This window comes from Columba livia, chromosome Z (assembly GCF_036013475.1).
Source record: "Columba livia isolate bColLiv1 breed racing homer chromosome Z, bColLiv1.pat.W.v2, whole genome shotgun sequence".
Classification (NCBI taxonomy): Eukaryota; Metazoa; Chordata; class Aves; order Columbiformes; family Columbidae; genus Columba; species Columba livia.
This window is the reverse complement of record NC_088642.1, coordinates 77229028-77255432: the sequence shown is the minus strand read 5'-3', so window position 1 is coordinate 77255432 and position 26405 is coordinate 77229028. Positions and strand designations below refer to the sequence as shown.

The 26405-nt window shown below is 38.5% G+C and overlaps 1 protein-coding gene across 2 annotated transcripts in view; it reads right to left on the bottom strand.

Moving 5' to 3' along the window:
• Window positions 1-512: 512 nt before the first annotated feature.
• Window positions 513-26405, bottom strand: part of RASGRF2 (Ras protein specific guanine nucleotide releasing factor 2) — a 129840-nt gene continuing 103947 nt past the window's right edge. For both annotated transcript variants that reach the window (XM_065046433.1, XM_065046434.1), the window contains exons 19-27: window positions 21534-21646; window positions 13222-13282; window positions 12475-12578; window positions 11791-11875; window positions 10977-11174; window positions 8908-8987; window positions 6943-7060; window positions 6127-6195; window positions 513-5386 (exon numbers count right to left, since the gene is read on the bottom strand). In XM_065046433.1, coding sequence (XP_064902505.1) covers window positions 5294-5386; window positions 6127-6195; window positions 6943-7060; window positions 8908-8987; window positions 10977-11174; window positions 11791-11875; window positions 12475-12578; window positions 13222-13282; window positions 21534-21646 — 921 coding nt within the window. In that variant the 3' untranslated portion in view covers window positions 513-5293. The remainder of the gene's footprint in view (window positions 5387-6126; window positions 6196-6942; window positions 7061-8907; window positions 8988-10976; window positions 11175-11790; window positions 11876-12474; window positions 12579-13221; window positions 13283-21533; window positions 21647-26405) is intronic.

The window sequence follows — 26405 nt, the reverse complement described above, 5'->3', positions numbered from 1 at the left end:
CTATTGAAATGGTAAGTCCTTAAACACCTTCTGGAATTGTATTTAAACTCCACCTACTTGTACCTTCCTACAAAGGGAGCAAAGGTGTGGAAAGGGAGAGGCTTTCCTCAGCTGAAGAAGAATGAGTTGTGTGGCTCGTTTGGTTTAATGTGTTACTTGTCTTATTTAGTTACTTACGCTGTACACTTCACAGTGGATCAGCATTTCTACTTGTGTATGAAGTAGGCCTCATTCTCTGTTCCAAGTTAAAATCAGCATTATTGCCAGTGATGCCCAGAGCAGCTGCAATGCAGCCTGAGCAAACGAAGAATAAAATGCAGTAATTCAAACCATTATTTTCCAGTAAAGAGAACCAGATTTCTGGTTTTTTGCCCTTCTTATTAATGGCTTGTGCCTTGTGCTCCCATGTTTCTCCAAAAGACTCAGTAATTCAGAAGGAATAGATTATTTAACATTTCGCGGGAGGGGTGTGTGTGTGGAATTAAACAGATACCAGTAAGGACTCTTGAAACTCAGGAAAAAAAAGGATGTTTAATAGGCATATAGGCACAACACCCTGCCTGATATGCCTTACTAACAATACAAAGCAATAACCCGAGGTCAAAAGTTAAGTTACAATACATGCAAAAACATCTGGATTGTGCACTACGTAACATGTTAGGTATAAGTACATCTGTCAAATAAACATACATCTATTCTCCTAAAGAACAGAACTTCAGAGACTATTTCAAAAGTAAAGGTACAACAAAACAACCATAGTTGAGCAGCGTATTGGACAGAAAGCATCCTACACAGAGACATTTGACCTTTGGAGGCAAAAACTGTAACAGGCAAATAGCTGAGAGCCAGATCCCCAAATACTTACTTATGAAAAGCTCTCAGTGAAGCCTAAGGTATTATCAGAATGAGGTCTGAAGGATTTTGCCCTTAATGAATAACAATTATGAATGGGTAAAATGTCTCTATTGGTGAGAATTTTAAATCATATATCTAAGTTTGATGTTGCTGATTAGAGTGAAATGAGGAAAGACTGAATATCAATACAAATAAAACAATATTTTTGTAAACTCCTTAAAATAAATAATGATTACGAAGGAAAATTTGGGATCTCATATGAACATGTCCTGAAATCAAAATCAACATGGTTAAAGTTAATAAATATTTTAAATAGTTAAGTTCCTTTTTATCCTACAGAAAAATAATTAGTATTAAGAACTAAGAAAGCAGAAAGAGGATGGGCACCTCTTCCTTACTTTTAAATAAGGGTGGTCAGTCCCAGTATCATCTGTCGCTATTAAGCTATGTGTTCATGTACTACAGGACTAGCCAAAAGGGACAGAACATACACTTACTGCCACTGTACATTCAACACATCTGGTTTTTCTTCCACACGATGACCCGTCAGGGGCTCAGTCCGCTAACAATACTGGTGAATGTGGTGTGGGGAGGAGAGGGATGTGGGGAGTGAAGGCTGGGGTGAAGGCAACTCTAACCCCATATCAGCGTGTGACAAGTGCTCTCTGTCACGTGGAAGGGGACGTGTCTGTGCTGCCGCCCAGGTTCCCACAAAACGACAGGCTGAATCCGGGCTGCTACGTATGCAATAAAAAACTTACTGCAAAACTTCCCCTCGGACTTCGCTGGCAAACGCATTCACTGCTGAAGCAGCGGGTGAAATAAGCTATCCCCATCGCAGCCAGCCAGCCTGCACACCCTGAGGCGGTTTTTGTCCGGAGGCTGCTGAAGGGAGCAGCCTCCCCAACGTGAGAACTGCTGTTGCATCCGAGCGCAGCAGGGCTGAGGAGCTAAGAAAGGCAAGTAACAGGCGCTTCAGCCCTTCTCTTCCTTGCAAATCCTGAATCAGCTCGGCTTTTTCAGCTCTGACTGCAGAAAAGCAAGTCTGCTCTGTTTCCACGGCGTAAAAGCTATAATGGACAAGATCGTAAAAGACAGCAAGATCCAAAGCCCTCACTTGGAGACATCCTCCCTAAAACACCAGAGACAAATAGTGGGTGTTTCATGACAGGGATTTCTATCTCTATATATTATATGGCTGTTGTGGAGTGGCACAGAGAAGCCAGTAGCAAGGAGCTCTACAATCCCTGTGCAGGGAGATGACCTCACTCACTAGTTAAATAGATGTAACAGGCAAAGCCCTATGTATAGCAGGTTGCTGCTGCCCACTGAGTATTGCCATGGCTCGAACTCTGCAGCAGGACCACAGCAGAGGCACTCTGGCCACTCACACCTGAAGTTCAGAACACAACTCTGCACTCGCTGCGTAGGATTTCTGCAAAACAGCTGCTTCCAGCTGTGGTGAGGGTTCCAACACTGGCTAGGGTTGTGGATAACAAGATGCACACCCACTTCTTTGACCAGTCACCTCCTATATTTTAGTGAACGCACGGTATCCCCATACAAAAAGATTAACATTAGACATCAGCAAATCAAACATTACTGTGACCATAACCTTTTTTTTTGTTGCTCTGAGCACAAATAAAGTATCTAGTTACTCTAGTGATTCTAATCTAAATTGTGCCACTGACCCAGGAGGTAAGTTTTGGCATATAAACAGTATAAGCTTTTCCAGAGGAGCTGAACTACCACATTGTCTACTGATTTTAATATATAGATGCTCAGCACCTTTGAAAAAAACCCATGTTTAATCCTTCATCTTCCTCTGTCCATTTGTAATACTGCAGCACGAGCACAACACCACCCCTGCACATTGCAAGCATCAAAATGCACTGGGTGTTTTGAAACTCTGACGAACTGATATACACACATAAAGTACAAAACAACAAACTGTGAAAAGAGTAAGATGAAGAATTGTACCCTGTAACCCTAAGAACACCAGGGAAGTTTGATGGAATGGGGTACAGGCAGATAAAGCAGCAGTTAACAGCATACAACAGAGATGCCAACTGGCATTGACAGTGGTTACACATTTCCTTTTTAAAAGAGAAACAGTAAAACCAAGTTAAGAAATTACTTTTTGGACCACTTTTCCCCCATTTCTTCATTACTTCAAAGTGTTTCATGAAATGTATGGTAACTGCTTTTGTACAGAAAGTACACAATAAGTTGGTTTTGTGGTCCAAACAAAAACATGCTTTTTCTGTTTTTTAATATCATGCATTGGAATGCTATCAGCTTCTTGTCAGTCATTAGTAAAAAGAACAAGCACATTTTTGACAACAAAAATCTTCTATAAGTAACATTTTCCATATTCTTCCTATAGCAATCATTAGCCAAAACTATTGAAAATATTTCTGGAATTTCATTTTCTGTTGCTATATGCATTTCTCATTGAGGAATTTTCCGGTATTTCTGATGTTTCCTCATGCAGTTATTTACAAAGAGATGGTCCTTGTGGTGAAGAACCTTAGTGAAATTTACAGTTGCTAAGGTACATTTATAAATGCTAGCAGCTACAGTCAGACAGAACGAATGGAATTTATTGTGCAGCTTTGGGCTGGGCCAGCAATATAATTAAAGTGCAAATAAAGACAAAAACCACAAGCCAGGCAAATCCACTTTTCATCGCCAGCGTTAAGAAGCATCATGACTGTCATAAGAAATGTCAGATCAAATAGGCCTAGGTCACAATCTATTTTAAACACCTGTCTCCCTGAGAGGATTTAAGGGAGGTATACAGTGATATAGCCCTATTTCTTCAACTGGCTGAATACCATTGGAAAAGTAAGGACACTTTTCCAGCCAATTTTTTGAACAGTGCTAATACCTGTGTTTTATGCCATGATGCACTTTACAGCATGCATTCGAGCTCACTTTCCATGCAGCTACAACAGCCCGCTCTTGATCAGGAAGTACCAACTAGCTGTAGAAACCACATCTACCTACCTGGTATGTCACGAAAGCATAGGCTTTGAAAACAGTTACAAATAGCACATTTTCTTAAGCATATGCCCATATGCAAATGATAATACTAGTCTAGATAAAAATATACAGTCTGTGTCTACTGGCACACAAAGTTTGCCACTGATGTGAACAATTTTAGAGCTTAGTCAGTGTTGAATGGCTGAACAGAAAAATAGACATTTTTCAAACCACTGATTCCATGAAAAATGAAACTGTCACACCAACTCCTAGTGTTCCTTGCTGATCACTACCCATTGCCAGACCATACTGTGTCCAGAAAGTGCTCTGTAGCCTGACTTGTCAAAGAAGCTGCAGAAAAATAAAGTGCCTTTTCCAGGGCTGTGTGCAACGTGAGTAACCATCCCATTCACTGCATGTCCAGATCTCTCGAGTCTCAGGTATAGCTCCTAACCTTGTATTTCCCAGCTGAAGCTTGCAAGGCTGGCAACTATTTACAGCTTTTCGACTAGTTCATTTGCTTTCCATGCTGTAAATACTCTCATTGTGTATTAATGAAAAAAATATTTACAATTCATTTATATGTAAAATCAATCACCTTAGAAAAGCCTGACAAGATATGAGAAGAGAAAGAGAAAGAGAAAGAGAAAGAGAAAGAGAAAGAGAAAGAGAAAGAGAAAGAGAAAGAGAAAGAGAAAGAGAAAGAGAAAGAGAAAGAGAAAGAGAAAGAGAAAGAGAAAGAGAAAGAGAAAGAGAAAGAGAAAGAGAAAGAGAAAGAGAAAAGAGAGGAAGAGGAAGAGGAAGAGATTATTTTAATTGGAAGGGACCTACAATGATCATCTAGTCCAACTGCCTATAAGAAGGTTAACATATTACAAAGGGTAGCATTAAACATGGAACAAATATTTTCAACAACTGCAGATCTGAAGTTACCAGATGCTACCTTAATGTCATTCCAAGACAGCAGATGACTGTTAAGATCCTGTGTTTCAATGAAGTTAACATGATATGAGGACATCACTACCATTTCTGCCTATGTGAACACATAGTTAGCAATCAGCCCAGGCCACATCACAGTCATCTCATTTTGCTCACTTAACATATATGAGTATATTATCACCGTTTAAATCTGTTCCCTTAACTTGTCACATAAGACAGCTACAGTGAGTACCTGTTCACAGGAAAATCTCCTGTTTTCCATTAAATGCACAGTCTCTACTGCAAAACAACATCTTTGCAAAGCAGCAATCACTTAATCCATGTAGGAAGCATCTTTGTCTTCCAATGCTCATTTTCATTGCCTGAGAGGGAAATGCTGTGAGGCTCTGTATCTCATTGGAAAACAGAGCTTGCATTCTTCTCAATATTTCCCTTGCTGTCTTTAGGACTTGGCATGCACGATTTTGTTAATTGTATTAAAGCATTCTGTAGACTCTGAAGCGAAGCTGGCTCTTCAGGCAGGGAGTCTGGGTTCAATCTTTAGGGAAAGCTCATACAAGGTATCTTCATCTATGATGAGCGTCTTGTCAAGCAAATAGTGAGTGACCTGGAAAGGAGAAAACACAGATGAACAAAATGCATGTTACTTCCACAAAGATTTCTCTGCTTTGATTTTTTCCCTTCAGCCCACTTAAGAGACTGAGATCCTCTCACATTGTTTTCTCAGAGAAACACAACAGCTCATTTGAATGCTGTGAAGCTGCCCCAGCAGCACTCTAGTAATCACGTACGGCCACTCAAGAATGGGCAAATCCTCAGCCAGGTTATCTCAGCCCACATTGCTCTCCTGGAGCCTGAGATTAAATTTTCTTTGAAAACACAGACTGATTTTAGCCCAGTTTTGATGGCTCACATGAGGGACCAGGAGAAAAGAATTGCAGGATGCACACAGCACCAAGAGAGGCTCCAGCCACCTCCTGTCCCCTAGTCCCTGGGTTCTGAGATTCCTCAGGGAATTGTGCTTCCATTTGGGCAGGGAAAAGACATTTCCCTTTGAACCCCTTCCCTCGTATGCCAGACCCATGAGGGCTGCAAAATCCCAAGAGACCTTCCAGAGAAGGTGAAAAAAACTTGCTTTTATATGGTGTCAAAGAAAGGTTTTCTACCAAGGTGAGGGTATTACAGGCCCACAGTGCCTGTCCGTATTTCTGTCTGTTCTCTGCTCTGTGTGTGTGTGGGAGCAGGATACATTGACTTCAGCTTTCGAGAACAGCTGTGACCTTACAACTAATTGCTATTGCAGCTTTGATTTTATTAGTAAGTGACAGTGTCTAAGAAGATCCTTACCTTCTGCTGATGCTCTATGCGGTAGGAGGTCTGCTGGAACTGGCGTATTTCCCTGATAATGTGTGAGATCTTGCAAAAGAATACATGTGTATGAGTAAGTACAACTGCATTTTCATTTCAGCTAAGCAACATAAGGCAAGAATTTTGCGCCAAATTATGCAACTCATCCTGGGAAGGGGGAGGGCAAAGATTATCCTCAGTTTCCAGGGATTTCACTTTCCCAAACCACTTATTGTTCAGTCAGTATCAAGTGAAGCACCTTGTCTCTCCTCTCCCTATACTGATAACCTATTTTTGCCTCGAGTGACTGCTGCAATGTGCAGCCATAAGGTGGCTATTAAGCTGATATTAGAAGCGAAATTTGCAAGCTTTTCTCTGAGGAGTTGTTACAAATCAACATTACATGGTAGCTGGAGAGAAATCAACTTTAAAATGCTTTTTCAGATAGACCACCGCACGCTTGAAAAGAAAATTGTGATGACTGCTTTCTGGTGAATCACTACATTCCTTTGATTTGGTTATTTCAAAAAGGCTTTTGTCTCTCCTTCACGAGCTTTGCACATCTGCTTTTCCTGTCTGTCACTTCTCAAAGAACAAATCACAGGCAAATTCACCCTGTAAAAACGCTCAGTTTACCAGAAGGTGGTGATAGAAGACTAGGTCAAGTAATTTCTTTCAAATAAGCTACCTACCTTGCACGATGCCAATATACTTGTACGTCTTAGAAGTGAAATTCAAAGGAGTTATAATTAAATCAATAATTAACTCACATAATTAAACACCTGTTGGAAAAGCGTATAGGGAACTGAGAATTACCATTCTCATTTTGGAAAAATTGACAAGGCCTTCCCCAGTGAAGTTCGGTGTTCCTTCTTCAATAAATGCCAGGTCTGTCAAGTACATTCCAAGGTAGGGAACGGCAGGGGGGTTACAACTGTGAAACAAGAAATCAGCATATTTGTCTATAGCTAAATTTGCAAAGCAATTTTTTTGTAAGTCATATAATACAAACTCTTTATTACTTGACATACTTCTAAACAATGGGGCGCATTCATTTGGAAGACAAACAGCTTCTCTGACTTCACTTGAATTGCACTTGTTCTTCATGTGACAAATTGAATGCATTCTGTCCATTATCTAATATTTACGGCAGATAACCTTTAGTAAAAGGTAGAATGGTGATGTGACAGAGAGAGAGGAAGGACAGGTACACTCTGGATTCACAGAATGCTTTCAAGCATATTCCAGCCCTGGCTGAAAGATGATATCAGAAAGAGATTATACACACAAGCTAAAAATGCATATGGACTTGCTTCCGAGTGGCTGGTGTTCTACAGTCATGTAAGCATCCCAGTATAGCAATGGCATGTGTATGTGTGTGTGGAGATACATACACATATGTATGTATATACATGCATATAAATACACATACTTATATGTACATACACATATGTGTGCATGCATGCATGCATATTCATACATATATGTATACATATATATGTATGTATGTACCATTCTGTCAAAGTCTATTCAGGCCTTCTCTACAGTGAACACCAAGAAGAAAGACAAAGAGAGGTGACAAGGATGATCTGGAGAACTGGGAACAGAGACCCTAGAGAATGTGGATTTTCTTTTATTGGTGGGACAGGAGGAATGGGATAATGATTGTGGCTTCTCTAATGCAATAATCGCTGCTCCACACTCACTGACTCTTGTGTCAGCAGAAATAGTAGCAAACTTGGTTTTCTGGAGCTGTGGCATGAGAAGAATGCAGGGTGACGGCTGTAATGCTAACTTAGACTGCTCACTATGCTTAGCAGTGCACTTCATTCTGGCTGTTTTTTACATTATGAGGATGATTGTTGTACACATGCAAGCAATATATCAACTGGTAAGTACAAAAAATAATCTGTTCATGCATTGCGAGTAAAAACATTTTTTAAAAAGTTATTGGCTCCCCAACAATATTTTTTAAATAAAAATTGACTAACTATGTATATTTTGAAACTTTCAAGAAATTATTACGGTGGTTCAACCCTTTGCTTCTCTTAAGATCATTTAAAGTAGTTGTACCACCCAGTGCTGGAAAGATTACTTGTAACTACAGAACTTGCAAAAATACAGGTTTTGTATACATGCAGTTGGATTCAATACATAAATTGTGGAACTCTTGCCACAGGATATTTTGGGTATCAGAATTTCGTATGGTCAAACATAATCTGGCAAATCAAAACCAGAGTGCCAGACTACAGGTAGCTGGGAGGGCATTGCAAAGGGAATAATCACTGCACACTGGTCTCGTTCCCACGTTCCTCCCACCAGCTACTGGCCACTGTCACAAGCAAGATAAAGGGGTGAAAGGATATTTAAACTGACTCAGGCTTAGTCCTAAGTCCTAAACCTCTCATCTGGAACAAGGACTCTTTGGATCCCTGTTTTGAATAGGAACTTTAATTTATAAACCTGGCTTTACACTTATTGAAAAAGTTTATCAGTGTAAGTAAAACCCCAACAGGGAACATTCACAACAGAATAATAGTTTAATTTGTTTCAGTAATTCTCTGGAGATATTATATTTATCGATCACGGCTACTAAATGATGCGATATTCAGCAAAACAATACTGCCAAATAGAATAAAATTGGAATTTAGTATGTTATTAGACAAAAATATTATTCAATATTATATTAATTATTAAAGCTTAATCAAAGCCAATTCATCTTTTACATGTAGTATCTGCTGCTCATAACAAAACACAGTTGTATGGTGTAGGGAAACATACTTTTTGAGCGTTTCTCGAAGATTTTTAAATCTTCCTTCAGATGATACAGTCTTCTGAAGCTTGTCCATGAGAGCTTTTGTCTAGAAAGAAAATGCATTACAAATGTGATTGTTGTTGCACATAAATGACTGGGATAAGATTTTAGAAAAGGTCTAATTCAGTTAGCATCTTCACCCCATTTTCAAAAGTAATAATAAAAGCATTAGGAATTTAGCTTCATTGTAGCTCCTAGTGTACTTCTGAAAATGGAGATGAGGCAGCATTAAACATTTTCCTTTGAGTGATACACAGAATCTGCATCTATGCTAATATTATTAGCCTGCAAATTCAGGAAAAAACACAAGTTCATTAAATTAATGGTCAGCAATTCAGTTTACTGTGCATACAAGAATACCAGGGACATGATCTCACAAGTTGCAGAGGATCTTCAGCTGAGTTTACTGAAATTAGTGACAATAAAGGATGTTTACTGTCTTCAGCTTGCACTAGGCTGTTTTTGTGTCCAAGTTTCTGATAAAAGCTGAATATATATTTGAAAATATATTACTGTTTTACAATAATTACTTTCAGTGGTCATCATCAGAGTGTGATTATTTCTGAAGTGAAATAAAATTCCTTTTCAGCCTATTTATGCTATAGACTTGAGAGAGTACAGAGAATCATGGGAAATTTGTTCTATTTGAAGCTGAATTTCCAGTTAAGAGAAAGCTGTAGGCAGAAGCAGACACCTTATTTTCTTCTACATTAGCAAGCTGTAAAACACTCAGATTATGTTTCCAATAAGTACTGGAGAACTGTGCAATGACATTAATCTGCTGGGCTTTTGTTGATGATTTTTGTTGTTGTTTGTTTGTTTGTTTGTTTGTAGTTGTTGACTGAGACGTTTCAAAAACAAGTAAGTTCTAAACATAAAACTTTTTGGATGTAAACTGCTATATAACAGTTTGTACTGAAATGAGTTTTAGCATAATTTTAAATAAAAGAACATAGCACCAGCTATAAAGCATCTGAGGAAAAGCTGACTGGAGAAAGAAGGCAGTGCAGTCAGGATGTATTTTAAGTGGATTTAATTGCTTGGGCTGCTTGAGTGCTTTTGCAAAGCAGAAACATACGGAGGAGAAAACGCAATGATAGAAGTCCACCCTTAGCATGTCAGTTACCCAGATCTAAAAAGTGCAATCTGAAATCTTCCAGTTAGCTGGAGTAAACCCTGTATACAAATACTGCCTAATTTACACGTGACTGGCTCTGCCCTACTGACCTCCTTGCTCTGTTATTCCACCATACTGAAACATTCCCTTCTTTTTCAAATAGTAGAAAGCTGAGATTTAAATAATTCAACCAATTCCTCCAAACCATTTAAAACAGAACATAAAATCATAAATCATAGAATATTTTGAGTTGGAAGGGGCCCATAAGGGTCATCAAGTGCAACTCCCTATAAAAGACGGGATACTCTTCATCCCAGCTAGTCTTTTTCTCTGTGTCTTGTTTTTGTTATTGGCAGAAATTTCCACAGGCTCAACCATGCTGCTGACAGTCTCAGCAGCAAGATAAGGGTTAAAGGAAGATATTCACTACATCCAGACTCAGGCACCTACATGACCATGAGGTCTGGCTGTCTACAGTGTAGTACTGGGTAGCAAAAAAATCACTGCCTCGAGATAGAAGTGCTGACCTCTCTATTGACTTTCTGCACAGACAAGGAAATGTGGCTTCTCTTTTAGGCACCTGGGCTGACTATAGTTATAGCTAGTAACTACAGAAATTTATTTTTCTCAAATATTTCAGTACTTCAGGCTCAAGCCATAGTCTTAGGCACCTGCAAATTCCATTGGAAACAGTTTGTTCCTGCAGATGTTTAATTAATGACACCAAAAAAAAGGATAAACGACATACAAAATACTTTTACATGAAATTCCAGTACCACTTGTCACTCCCAGCAAATAGTTAGAGCATTGTATAAGTAGAAATATTTATCAGGAGGAATCCTGTCTCAACATGTGTTCTCTGAACAACACACTGACCAGTGAAATCTAGAAACCATACTGTAATAAAATCTTTCTTACCTGTTTGGATACTTTACCCCAAGTTTTCTTCAGTCTGTAGATTGCACTTCTGTTCAAGGCTGATGTGATTTCTAACACACCATTATAATTGTGCATACATCGACAGATATCAGCTACTGCTACCCACTTTTCAATGGAGTTAGCCCGGGAGCTGACATCAGCGTAATTCATGATTTGGGAGGCAACAAGGTTACTCATCTGACCAAACAAAGAGTAAGAGATTTAGGACATTAATATATAATCCCTTTCAACATACAATTATTTAATGAACAGGGCAGAAAAAAACAAACACACAACAATACTGATAGTTCTTTGTCAAAGCCAAAAAAAGTCTATTGAGAACAGTGTTGTAGTGAAGGGGGGAATGATAATATGAAAGACAGGTAAGACACGCAATGGGGAGTATCTCCAAGGCAACAGTAATAAAACTGATTGGGAAGTCTCTGAGTAAAATTACAGGAAAATTATAAAGAGCAAAGATACGGTTGGGGATACAAAGGGCATTCATTAAGTAGAATTGGTGTTATATTTTCACTCTCTGGAGAAAATTTAGTTTCTTCTGTAAGCAACAAGGCATTGTAGTATAGTTTAAAACGTTCTGCTGTATTAAATTGCCATTGAAATGCTGAGTGCCAGTTCCTGAAAATTAGAATCTTCATGTGCTTCGATTTAAAAGGTTAATCACAAAGAGACTGAAACATTTAGTTACTACTAGACAAGAAGTTACATCACATTATTAAAAAAAAAAGTTCCAGAGGTCGTAGACAGTGTCAATAGAGTTCTTAGAAAGTAATCTATATTTAAGAGTACTTACATCATTAAAATGTTGACTAGTTTTCATAATATAGGGTGTCCTCTCATTTTTATCCACTTTCATCCAGCCCTGCCCAAGAAACTCTCTAGACATCGAGGGGAGAGAAAAAAACCAAACAAAAATGCTCTTAATAGACAAAGTAAAGTCTCTGTAACCCTAGCCTAAGTGGATTTCAAGTATACCTCATTTTGTTAGAAGCTGATAACACAGCTTTACACTAATTCCAGCATTTCACTATACCATTTTTAATGCTGTCTGAAGCAGTAAATATTATAAAGAAGATTAATTTTTCTCTTAATCCCCTCCCTCAATGCCCAATTTTCAGCATTGTGGCCTTATTTGAAATTGGTCTTGTCAGCTTACGTGGTTCTACCCATATTAAACTGCTGTATGAACGCAGATGATCTGACACTCGGCACTTCCACACTATATCCACCCTTCATTAGACCAGAGCCTTAGACCACAGATTGTTTTGGGTTTTTTAGCTTAGCAAAGAACTCAGTCTTTCCAAACACACTCAAACTGTAGTGGAGTCAGAGGCAATGACAGAAACAGCTGCAGGGCACTGTCCTGTTATGTGTGCAAACCTTTTTGTCAGTAGTACGAGTTAGTGTAGTGCCTTACACGGCCAGTCGGTCACTCACCCACCGTGTTCACTTCAGTCACTCGTAGGAGAACACTTACTCGTATGGTATGCTTCGGAAAACTACGTGATCTAAAAGAGTTATTTGCTCTGCAAGCTCCATGGCCGACAAAGTCTCAAAGCACTCTGGTTTTGGGCAATCTGACTGCAAAAATAAGGAGAATGCTTAATGATCTCTTTTTGCATCAAATGACATTTCAAAGCACAGGGTACTAAGAACTTCGTAAGAATTCCTTTGCTAACAACTTTCTTTGCTACAAAGAAATAAGAATTAAGAAAAAATGCTAACAACATGAGGGTAAACATCAGGCTGGGTAACCACAGGAAAACAGGCACGTAAGAAGTTGCAAGTAACTAGGTATGTCAATCGTCTGTGTATTCTGCATTACTTTCCACATAACTGCTCTGCACCTAGTTCATTGCTGACACTCTTCTTGGGATTAACGCAATGCACTTAGGAGATGGTGGTGGCTACGGTTTGGATGATTTGGGCACTGTCTGTCAAGGCCAGCTGTGGTTCTGGTGGCAGCTGAGGCACCATTTCTTATATGTTGTCTTTTAAAAAAATAAAAAAACACATGAGATTTAAATCTGAATCCTAAAGTTTTGACCTGCTTATCTTTGATATGGACTCCAAATTCTTACTTTCTTTAAACTGACACGTATATTCCTGATATTCTTGTATTCCTGTGCAGAGTTGTGCAGTTGCAGTTGTGCTACATTTTACTGACATAAAACCACAACATTCCTACAGGAGTATTTATGTTTAAATTTCAATATGAACTTACCATCTGAATGATATCCTCTATTTTTAAATGGGTATCATCTTGATCATCCTGAGACAGAGCCCTGAAAAAATAAGTAGCAGAACATCCTGTATAAATAAGGTCTATAGCTAGGATAAAACCTTATGACAGCTAGTCAATCGTGTTTATCTAAAATAAATCCTAAGACTGCAATTGAAGATGTAAAGAAAAAAAGATCTGATATCTAAAATCTAATGTCTTGTTTTAAGTAAAAGTGTACAAAATGCTATAACATCAGTCACATAAGGTAAAATGATGGTCATGGAGGCTTAAAATCTCTGAGCTAAGAACAGCATATGCTATAGAATGGTCAATGACAATAAGTGCTGTAATTATTTGCTGGTTATAGTGATACATCTATCCCACTTTGACTTCAGTGCAATGAAGCTTGGGGGACAAAGAAAAATTTCCTTTTCAAGAACTGGACTGGCAGTGCAAACATACATCACAATAACAACGATATTTAATCAGAAGCTCTCTATCCTGAATAATCCTAGGAAATCTAAAGGTGGAAAAATACCTCGCAAGCCTTTTATCTGCTTTTTAACCTACTCTGCTAAATGATATTTTGAGGAAATGTTTGAGAAATCAACATTTGAGAAGTGACAAAAAGATAGCAGATTAGGCATGCATAAAAGAGTGACTCACTAGGAAGTGGTCTTGTTTATTGGCACTACAGTGTCTCACACAAAGAGCTGTGAGTGTGGAAATAAACTGCTAGCAGATTTTACTTGTAGCAAGTACATTATTTGCTTTCCATAATATAAGTATTAATCAATGCTTTCAATTATGCTACAGAAAACCTGTGATTATTAAGACTATTTCAGAGTAATGGGTCAAAAATGAACCCAGCAGAAATAGTAAGTATTCATCAATTCCCATCTACCCTGATGCATTACCTTGACACAAAATTCTGAGATCTTACCCCTTCATTTGGAAAATATAGACTCAAAGAAACCTTGAGCAGATTGGATTTCTTTACTATAGGAAAGAGAAGGTTTAGGGAGAAAGAATAGTGTCCTGGTAAGGGAAAGACTGCCTAAGAGACACCAACTATATGGTAAGAAGTCAATATACTGATTTACATCAGGGGTGATACAGTTTCAACATTAAGTTCAATTTTCCAGCTCCAAGTATAGCTAAGCACTGAAACAGGCTTTCTGCAGACATTGTATTACTCATCAGCTGAATTTTCAAGGAAAGTTTAGATGACTATTGTCGAAGAAGTTCTACTGATCATTCCAGAAAGCACAGCAACTGGATCAGGTATGTTCTCATGGTCCCTCCAATTCTTTATTTTTGCACTCTGTACTAAAAGATTTTCCAAGTACCAGCTGTGGAAAGGGTTAAAATAAAAGGATTGTATTACCCAGAGGCTGGAGCTATGAGTGTAAGATATGGAATTCGTACTATGTGGGTGGGGAGGAAGTGTTAATGGTTAGTACACTAGGTTCTTCTGCTGTGGGTTGCTGTTGTTTCCTTTTTGTTTGCCAAATTAGAGGGCTACGATAAAATCAGATGTAGATACACAAAGAAAGGATCTAAAACCCTCCTTGCATTCATTTTCAGCCTATCAAATAGAAAGAAAAATGCCTCTTTCTTCATAAGACGCGGCAACACCTTATGTCTGATGGGCGAGTCATGTGAAGTCTTAAATGTCTGCTTCTTCATGAGAACCACAATCTTCTCCAGATAATAATGATGAGCAGCCTCAGTAACTGTAAATAGACCAGCAACCTGAGTTTTGTACTGTATCTCCTGACTGATTGCCTGCAGAAAGATATCGTTCACTATATGATAAGCATGTGCTTCCTGGCAATAACAAAAGAGAGGGTTTGCCCTTCTGCCCCAGGTATTCTCAGTAATCTCATAAACTCATCATTTGAGTTCCTTACATATAACTTTCTATCAGCTGCAGTTCTCATGTTTGATACAGAAATGATTGTATTTGCCTCATACAAAATAAAATAGGAAACATGAGATTCTTAAAAAGCTGAAAAGACTAACTTTTCCCCACCTTTGCTTCCTGATACTCGCTTACAGCATGTCTCACATTTTATGTAGACTTCCTATCCTTCATTCTAACACGGCACTCCCATAAAAGAACTCTCCTTTTATCCAGAAATGCTCTATGTTTAAATCTGAAGAGGGCAACACATTTCTAGACTGGATAAAGCTACTTTTTGATCACATCAATAGCAGTTGCCACTTCAGTCTGCACAGTTCTCAGCTTTGGGATACCTAGTTTCAGCAGAGGTCTAGGAAGACAGACTGAGCTGATCAGTTCTGCTTGGGCAGTTCCCATTGCACTCCTTGGAGAGCCTTCTGGAAGCTCATTAAGAAGCACAGGTCCATGTGAAAAGCATTATGAGAGAAAGTAAGGGTAGGGAGAGATTATGCCAGACTGTTTAAGAGCATCCCCCTCAGGGAGGACTGCACGGGGGGAAACCTCCATCATTACCTTACAACTGAAGGAAGTAAATATATAAGAAATAACTTCCTAATTCTTAGAGTCATCAGCTAAGATTAGACCTCTCACTAAAACTGTTCTTTGTGCTTGACCGGTCCAAACGTTTAAAAAAAAAAATCATAGCAGAAAATATTAACGTGTATCTTCATTTCTTCATGGTACATAAAACATTTTAAAAATATTTTACAAGATGGTGTAAGTTATAGAGCCTGAAATGTATTATCTAGTGAGATCACACAAGGTAAAAAATCGGTCATCCATCAAATTTTGACCTCTGCATATCCCTGGATTTCATTTACATTTATCCTGAGGAAAAAGAAGGAGAATTTTGTTCTTGAACCATGCTTTTATTCTCCAGATAGGACTAATTATCAAAGTTATTCACTGCTGTTCAGTCTGAACTTTACATCTTCCTGCTTCACCATCAATGAAATTTCCCCTAGGTTTCAGGGGTTATTAAATGAGGCTGATAAAATCTCAAGCAGAATATACTTCAGTAGGTTTGCCTAGCTTTCAGAACAAATATTGCATAAAAAGAAGCTTTTTTACCCTACAGAGAAACCCTGTCAGTCCATTCAACAAGAATCTCATCACACAAGAAATACCAGCTGTTCTGTCCGATGACGCAAGAAAGCATGAAGCAGCTCAGTCTTTCTCATAAACACCTTCCTTGCCATTCATATTTTATACAGAGTCTTTCACAAAGCTGGTAATAATATCTTTAGAATACAAACCAATCTTTCCTCCTCCTCTCATTGCTGCTGACAAAGGGACTGATTTTCCAATAAATTTATACACACATATGTGCACATATATTCAAAGGCTGGGTCACTTTCTAAAAAGAGGCATTTGTACCCAATACCCTTAAAGGAGACAATCCACGGAATTCACCCATATGTAGGGTCAGAAAGCATGAAGTTTATTTCATGAGTGTTTGAACATAGAATTTAGGATAAGAAATGCTTTTTCCAGTCTCACTCTGAATTCCTCGATTTTCAGAGTCAGGAGTAGGCTATGAAAACTGAAATGTGGGGAAGTCAAGACCTACAGTGAGGGCTGACTGGCAAACCACAATTTTGATAGACTATATGTTTCGATATGCCAAAGCCTTTTAGATATAAAAGCCTGCTGCAAGCACCTTTTCAGAACAAATAAAAACCCTATTTTTTTACACTCACCTAGCAATTGGGTGAATCACTAACATCATGAGGGGCATGCCAACTGGCTCACGCCACATTCCACTTTTTCATCCTGTTCCAGAGAATTCTTTTGAATTAAAGCTTCATCAGAACTTGCAGTTATGACAAATCTGTGCTTTCATCTAAAAAATATGCTGTCAAAAATCTTCAAACAAATTGATTTCTAATAACAGTAAAAAAGCTCTTCAGTTCCAGGTGGGTAATTTATATTCCCCTAAGTAGTATTAGATGAAAGCCCTCCATCTAGAAGAAACCTGAAAAGATAACATCTTTCCAAGGAGGTGGTTATGTGGTGATGATGGACTGAGCAGCATTTCTCCAAACCAGACATTGGTAGATGAACCAGAAGAGGAACACAATACCTGAGAGCACCTCTACACACTTCTACAACAAGAGAGACTCTAGAAACCTTTAGGACATCCAGGGTTGGATTCACATCCTCCACAAGTCACTGTGGTCTATAATTGTCTGAGAAAGGGAGGTGTCCTCTATGATCTCTGGAGGAACAGTCAGAGTGCCTAATTTCAGGCAGTTTGGGTGGACAGAATCTCCTTCATGATAAGAGTTACCTTGGAAGGAGTGCTTCATCATCTGTCTGCAGTCTGTTCCTGGTTCACTTAGACAGAGAAATTTTTCTAAGTAAATGCAGAAAGGAAATCTCTCCTCATTCTGTCATTATAACCTATGGACCGTTCAAGGAACTCAAGAAATAACCTTATTCCATTACAGGTCTTCTCTTAACATTCAGAACATTGACTGTAATCTGCCACATTGGCAAATGATAGAAAATTCATAATATGAGGCAGAAAAAAAGTATAACAATCATATGAGAGAGACACTGGTGTAGAACATGGTGTCTCTTTACAGCATTTTGGTGAAGTATGGGAGTGTTTGCTTGAAGCTCATCAGTTCTTGGTGAAGAGGAACATAGTCCTGGTTGTTCCTACTACAATAAATAGTAATCTGCAGAGACAAGTAATAGAGAGAACTCTGTACACCTTAGGGAACAGAGTATTCAGTGTTTGCTTTATCCTACTTCCACAACCAGCCACGGCACCATGGGAGGCATCAGGCAAAAATGTCAGGGAAGGAACAATTTCCATGTCACCATGTCCTCTTTTTGCACCAGAAACAGTATCTTTATTTTCAGTGCAAATATAGAAAAAACTTTTGTTGTTCTGGCACTTGAAACCTGTTCATACAATTATATTGTCAGATAGCATGCAGACATGAGGATATTGTCTCTTCTGCTTCTGTTGTTTTCTCATTCTTCACTAAATTAGTTCCGGAATTGAGCAAGGACATTTTCAACTTGCCAGAAAAGCTAAACTCCCCCTGATAGAAATTATTCTTCAGTTTCATATTTTGAATTATTGGAAAGCTGAGTTTTCAAAGGACAGTTTGAAATCCACTAACAAGCTGCGAAGTGGAGGACCAGAGGGGGTCCTGGTTCCTGCCCCAATAGCTGAGATGGTTCCTGAGGCAGCCAGAAGCGTGTGCTCACGGTCTCCGTGGGACAGCAGGTCACTGCTTAGGACCAGCAACTTGATCAGTTTTTGTTAAAGCTTATAAATATTCCTACGGTGCAATAAAATGAAGGGACACGCACTGCTGTGTCATTACCATGGATCAACAGCTGCACACAAACAACTCAATTCAGTTGCAGATTATTTCTTAAATCCTGTAATTTCCTCTTCTCAATTAACTAGATAGCCTTGTTGAGAATATATCTTCAGGAGTAGCTACAGTGCTTTTGAAAGCTTAGAAACTGCCCTTAGCTTACCAGACAACCCATTTTCCTGAAGTGATTTAAGAACCAGAGCTCCTCCCTTCAGTGAAGGTTGAAATATATGACACGCTTGCATATTTCATCCCAGCTGAATGATTTTTCGTCCAAAATCAGAATTGCTCCAATACACTCTTTCTCGGAAGGTGACTGAAGCAGTTTCCATTCCTGGAGAATTAATTTATCCTTACCAGCTATTAACAAATTTGACATTCCTGGCAAATGACTGCCTCCTGTGTGACTGGAGAACAAGCCCAAGAGCTTCACAGTAGAGTTTTGCACAGCATAAGACTTTGGAACAGTTTGTTTTATGCAATAACATTTTAAACTTGGAGACTACATCCTGATAGCCTGTTGACTGCACCTTAACTGCAGTTTAAATTATGGAAGTTGTGCTTGTGCAAAGGCCTCCGTCTGAAAGTTTACTTATGCAGCAACTTCTACCTGAAAGTTTATGGGCAGACTGTATATATAATAAACACATGGATGTGATATCAGCGTGATTTCAGCTGCTGCTGAAACATGGTTGCTACAGAAAATGGAACACAGGAGTTATCTGAACCCTTGGCATAGCTTATTGTGTCACTGATGCTTATTGTTGAAATAGTATTGAAAATGAATTTGTATTGAAAATGAATTTGTATTGAAATATTCAACATGCACTTGTCCAGCATGCATATACATTAGCGGCATTGCCAGTCGTGTAAAGCAGTAAAGGATTTTTGATAACCAATGTTAGCCATGGCTTAAGTTTCATGCATTATTTTGAAGGAAAGTGGGACATCCACACAGCATTCAGTCAAAAGGACTAGTCCTGCATGCCAAGCCACCAACGGCTCTTTTTCCAGTACCGGTTTGTGGAATGTAACCAAGTACTTATGATTCCATATGATCAAATCTATAATCAAATGATGTTGTTTGAAAAATCTGTCAAGATTAGGGTATATAGCTGCAAATCCTGATGAAAGATAGCTTGGATGAGGCCCACATCTCATGAAATCGTCACTGTCTACCTGTTTCAACAGAAACTCTCACTGAGAAATTGGACACTTAATTTTATTTGTGCTTTGTTTGCCTGCTTATAAAGTGCCATAATACTTTCCAGAAATACTGTGAGGATAATGACCCTGAAAGAAGGATTTTTAAAAATGCAATCTGTTTCCACAAAATATTTGAAATTAGTTAGCTTCTAATTAACTTTAAGTTCGATTTCTATGCATACATTTTTTTTCATTTTTATCAGAATTTTATTTTTGAGTATTGGTTTATTTCTGCTGCTTTCTTTTTCTCACTTCTCAGTTCTTAAAAACTTACATTCTTCAGAATTTTCACTTCTTACAGAATTTAACTTTTTCTTTTATTTTTTGCAAAAGTAATGTACGCAGTACTCAGATACATAACAGTATGCTCAGACAATAAAGCAATAAGTGCTAGAAAGAAAGAGGACAAATGATACCTACGATTTCATTGAACAGCAGTAAAATGATGCAAATGGGGGCAAGCTCACGGTTTACATCTAATTACCAAGGTCCCATTTTTTTATGCAACAACAGCTAATGGAAATTGGCTAATTGTAAACTGGATACAGGAAATTGCTAACAAACTTGTGTGCTACAGGACTATAAGACTATTCCATCACTCCACCAGGAACAGCCAATTCAGGTTTATTTTCTCATATGTTCTTAAAAAGCTGAAGGTCTTAAGGTAATTTTTCCCACTATGAGCAAGCTGACATAACATTTGCTGTCACACATATTATAAAAACCCATTATCCTAATCCTTTTTGCTCTTCTTGCTTGCCATTTCTTCCAAGGGATTACAGCAAACAAACTTGCTACCTTAACTCTGAATAACAGTACATGCAGCATAATTTAAAAGGAGGTTTATTTTTATTTATGTAAAAATTAAGTAAGATCCCAGTGACATGAAGTGTTTCTATTAAGAAATTATCTTTGTTTCTCATTCTTTGTTTGACTTTTTTTCTCTCCAGGTGTACAGCTTTACCCTCATTCTTCTGACATTCTTTTTCACATAAGTATCTGATGGGGAAATCAGTCAAATGGTTTTAGAAAAAGCAGACACGCTGCATTTATTGCACCCTTATTGGCTTTCCAGCAGAATATGTACAAAAATACCAAAAAGCACATCATAGTTTTATCTGCGTTTTTTTCATTGCATCTTAACAACTGCCTAACCTTTAAATGCTTACTGCTCCTTAGTAATGTAGAACAATTTACATGAAAATCAGTTACTATAAAATATTCATATTTTGTAGACAAAATTATTTCCCCTGATAAATGCTTATGAAGGTTTGTCTCACTGGCATGACTAGACACTCAACCCAGGGTGTTCTAACCCTAATTTAATAGTCTTGGTTATTCAGAAGCTTAAAGGTCTTTTATTTCGTGGTAGTAATTAAGAATTCCTCTCTGTAAGCTACCCAAAGAACTCTGGACATGGTGTCCACACAAAGGAAGGTGCAAGAGTGGTCTTGTTGGGATCTCATGACACATCAGCTTCTCCTGAGCTTAGCAGATGGCTTGTTATCAAGATAGGAGTTCCTCAGGCTGTTATAGTGAGTGTCTTGTTGATTTACTGGGCAGCATTTTTGCCTGCTGCATAAAGACTGAACCCATGGCTGCCAGCTGTTCTGCAGTAAAATTTTCTAATGGGGCACTTTTATGAATAAAAGTTTAAACACTGCTTTATAGCTAATAAAACACTTAGTAATCCTTCAAAATTAAGTACTCTGGAGAAAAAACAAACTCTGTGAATTCTATAGTACAGGATCCCCTAGCTATTTCACATGCTGTAGTTAACACATTAGAATCACGTTTACCTCAGTATATTTGCGGTAGCTTTTCTTTCTTGTGGCAGAAGATCAGGGTCTCTCAAAACTTCTTCCAGCAAATTTAACACATTCATTTTCAGCTCATTGTTCAGCTCAAAATCCTATAAAGGAAAACAATTTTACTTCATTGTGTTTTAACAATGTTGATCAAATAACAGAATTTTGCCATTTTTTTGTTATCAGGTTTTAGGTTCGAAAATATTTAGAAAACTTGGAAAGCTGTTGTAGTGAACAGTCTACAAAAGCGGGAGCCCAAGGCTATAGTTTATCTCCTTTTCTGATGTTAATCGTCTGTGTGGAAATGAGCAAATCACTTAACCTTTGTCTTCTGAAGTAAGAACCACATCTCACCAATACCCACAAAATGTCTTATCCTCCCTCTGTGGTGACTATAGAAGCAGAAAAGCAGTGTAATTGCAATACTGAGACCACAGTCTAGCAAGGCTGGACACTGTTTCTTTTCACTGTTTTCTTGAGTTTCGCTGTTTATCTGCCTCCCACTCTGGTATTTCTTATCTCATACTCACCCTTTTGGAAAGGTCTGCCTCTTGTTCCACGTAGTAGAGCACTCAACCTAATAAGCTATATATATTAGACTAGTGCTCTCTGCCACTGCACCTAGCAGCTCCAGCATTTTCATTATTTCTGAGGCAGGCTGATATCTGACACAGGAAAATCCAACAACTATTTCTGTTGATCTCTCATATTGGAGGAAATAAAAGAACAGAGCAATGTACGAACTTCAAGGTGGAAACTTACAGGAGCAGACTCCAAAAATGCTTTTATTGAGCAAAAAGCTAGCATTTAGATAAAAAAAACCCTTAAACCCAAAACCTTCAGACATCTAATGCATCATAGATCTACCTTGATAACCCACGGTTACTTCTGAACAAGACCATGTTTGTGGCAAGGCCCTGCTTGTTTCCATGGCAACAGAAGCCACAAAGTTATTGAAACTGGGAATGTTAATTTTCATAAAGAATCAGCTGCCATCCTTTCTGTTGCAACAGGGTCCTAAAGGGAGAGGGTTTCTGTAGACACGTGTCTCTGAGGAGAACCACCCCTGGTGAAGACACACGTCCTCACAAAATGTGTTTCACTTGAGGGGGTGCAGGGGCATCAGAGCGCACCCAAAGTCACATAGGAAGGTGATGCTTAGTTTAGAAAAGGGATGAAATCCGTAAGATGAGGAGAAGGATGCATGTTCATCAAAGAAAAGTGGTGTCACAGCCACACTTAGAGCACTTTTTGAGTAAGCTTATTGCTCAAAATGTCAGTGCTCAGAAATACCTTGCTGGCACCCGCCAGCAATGTCCTGGGCATTTCCCTACTGTTACAAGCATTCTTCTTTTACCCTTCAAAAGTCTTCTCAGCTTGGCCAGAACTAATTCATATTTTGAAACCAACTAGTATCTGCCTCTTCATTTTTTGTGCTGTTTGTCCATGTTAGAGGATGTTGTAGAACACGAACATGTGCAGGCTTTGAACGACTACATAAGCCTCAAACTAGCAAAAAAACCCCAAACAAACAACAAACTGCATTGTATGTGTTTTATAAAATAATTTTGCTGTAGCCATTGTCCAAAATGCCCTCTTTAGAAACTGTTTTAAGCCCCTTGCACAGAGATTTTTTATTCATTTATTTAGGGTATGCAAATGGATTAATCAGTGAAAGCACGAGGAATGTATTATAACTAAACTACACGAGAGCACTGTTCACTCCAGTGTTTTTTAAAAGAAAACCATTTGGAATATGAAACTATCAAAAGTTAACTAAAGGAGAAACACATGAGTCCTGCACAAGCTTAAGCAACCAGTGTAATCAGTAATAGTACTGTCTGTCCTGTAGTTTGGTGGTGGGCAACCTATAAAAGAAGCTGGATATCTTTGCTAGTCATGCTACAAAAATATCATCAATGAACAGAGAAGGCATCCAAGAGATGACAAACCCAACATGCTCATTTAGCATGTCGGGTAAAATTGTCACCTGCCACTATGAGTGGGCAGTTCTCAGCAACATGATCAGGATTTTATCTCCCAAGTATGCTTCTTAAATCATAATTGGTTGATTATTTTCATTACTGGGTAAGATTTCTTAAGAAGTCTTTATTGCAACAAAATTTGTCATGAAAAGGTCTATATTTTAAAAGTTATTTAATTTGTGAATCAGGATGGGGAAGCATCTCCTGTGAACATGAGACTTAGTAAAAATGAAGCACTTTCAGTTTTGCATGTTTACAAACTAATTCTTACAAGTAATGAGAATTAATACATTGCATGTTAACAGAGAAATATTTTGAGTAATCTCCACAAGACAGTAGCCCTGGAATCGCTGGAAAAACTCATACTGTTGGCAAGCTATACAGAAATACAGTTCCTAGGGTTAGGGCTGTCTTCTACCTCAGCTACAGTGCCTTTGGAAGAATCTTCATGGTGGAAAAATCCACTTCTCTAACCTCAGAAAATCAAGAAGTCCTAGAGCCTTTATCAGCATAGCAAGCCCAAACTAGGGACTGACTAAGGATTACAGACAGAGGATAAAATGGTTTGTCTGACTCCTTCAGTCCCGGCTGCTGTCACACCTCCACGCCAGCCTGACCACAACTATTAGCTGCAGATGTCACTCCACAGCACACCCTTCCCATAGGACAGACCTGACCTCATCTCCAACCAGTTCCTGCAGCTGTTTTCTTACTGTCTCAAATCTCCTTTTTGTGCCTGGAGGTATTCTTTACAGCAACGTGCCAGCTGCTTCTTATAGTGTGAGGAGGAAAAAAATGAGAAAAGGTGGGATTCAGAAGAAAACTGGAGAGCTAATCTATTTTTCTGTTGATGTTCATGATCTAGGGGGTACTGAGAGTCCGTTGTGATGAGCAACATATTTAAAAATCTAGGGAAATCATTACACTTAAACATGTACCTATACTTAACTCTATGAGTTAACATAAGAATTATACAAACACAAAAACACTTAGCAAACAATCGCAAATATAATTCATAGACAAATATCTATAAATACATGCAGGTTGTATCTGTAGTATGTGCACTATATATTAATATGTAATAATATATTACATGTGTATATTATATCTATTTATAGTACAGGCACACAGATATTTATATGTAGCTATATACAGGTCTAGATATATTTTATATTGTATATCATATCCCTCTCTATAATTTTAGACCACTTTCATTACATCTTTATCTGTTGTATCACCTGTTGATACATCTCACTATTTCTTCCAGCCATTGGAAGGACTCACAAGACGACTCTGCCACCATTCTCTGCAGTGAAGGCTGTAAGCTTGAGTAAACCTGCTATACATTCAACTTGCCGCATGTGTTAGACTACCCCGACATTCAAAGAGACTTTTAGTTGAAATGTACATATCGTAGAAGGAATACAGTCAGTCAGACAAGGACAACTTAATCTTCCAGCAGGCACATTTAAATCTGACAGTGATCTAATACGCCATCAGAGGGCACATACCTCTAGTATATTTTTAAGTCCACAGTAGCCTTAAGATTTGTGTGTCTTATTCAGATTTTCATTTGACTTAAGCAGAGAAATTAACTTAGATTTCCAAGCAAAATTTAGACTTTTATATCAGTCCCCTACTGCCAGCAACAGGAAAAGGTATTTCTTCCTTATTTATTTAATATTTATAGTGCAAAAAAACTTATGAAATGTGCTTGTGTAGAAAAAAATGACAGCTGATGAGTTAAGCAGGAGGACTGCCCTGGAGTCTCGTAGGGTAAAAATAGGGTGTATGAAGTTCCCAACTGATCAAAAGCACCATGCACCATGTTCAGCACCACTTAATGAAGTTTTCAGCAGTAGAAGACTGCAGCAACAGAAGGAACTGTATTAATTTTGCTGTCACCCACATGCGCTATGAAAGCAAAAGCCTCCTTTGTAACTACAGAGCACCAAAGTCAGCATGATTACATTTTAAGCCTGTTGATCAATACCATTTACAGGATTAGACAGCGATGTTCTTTTTATAAAGTGCAAGCATATTCCCTTGCAGGAGGAGCTAGGAAAGCTGTGCTACAATCTGAGAAGTGCAACCCATTCCAGCTGAGTTTAAAAAAAGACAAAAAGAGGAGGATAAATTAGCAATCAATGGGCAAAAGACACTGCAGCAGAGGCAGCAGAAAGCAAGAAAAAGTATGTAGATTTAGAATATGTAGCAAGAAATATATACATTTACAATCAGTGGTTTTTACAGTGAATATAATTTTTAAGTTTGGATGTAGGCTCAGTGAAACCTGAAAAGCTTTTCCTCCCCTCTTCCTTTAAATCTTCTTCAGTGAGAGGAAACACTTCTTATTTAAACACTGTGAGGAAACACTGAATAACCCAGACAAATCAAAGGCAGCTAAAACCTGAGAACGTAATTTATATTTGAGTATGTCAGTAATAAGGACCACAGATAACTCCAGAGGGAGGAAAGGAAGGGACAGGCGGGGACAAGGGAAGGAATCGTGCATGGAGGAACCACAACAAAATTCTAGAGGGAACCCTTTCACAGAGTTGCATCACCCAATTTCAACACAACGCTAAATGCTACATGTAAAAATAATCCCTCCTAAGTTCAGCTTCGAAACTAGAGCCAACTTTTCAGCTCCCCAGGCACTTGCTTACACGGCAAACATGCCAACTGGCAGGCTGGCTTCGGCGCCCTGTGATTGCCATGTGAAGGGGAGGAGGAGGACGACGAGTCGTCAGGATAAATGTAGCTCTACTCCCTCATGAAAGTCTTCGCTGAATGCATTTGGGCTCGTTTTATTAGTTTCTCTCTTTTTAATTCTAATTTCCTGTTGCATAATATTATGCTCTGAGGAGACCCGAGA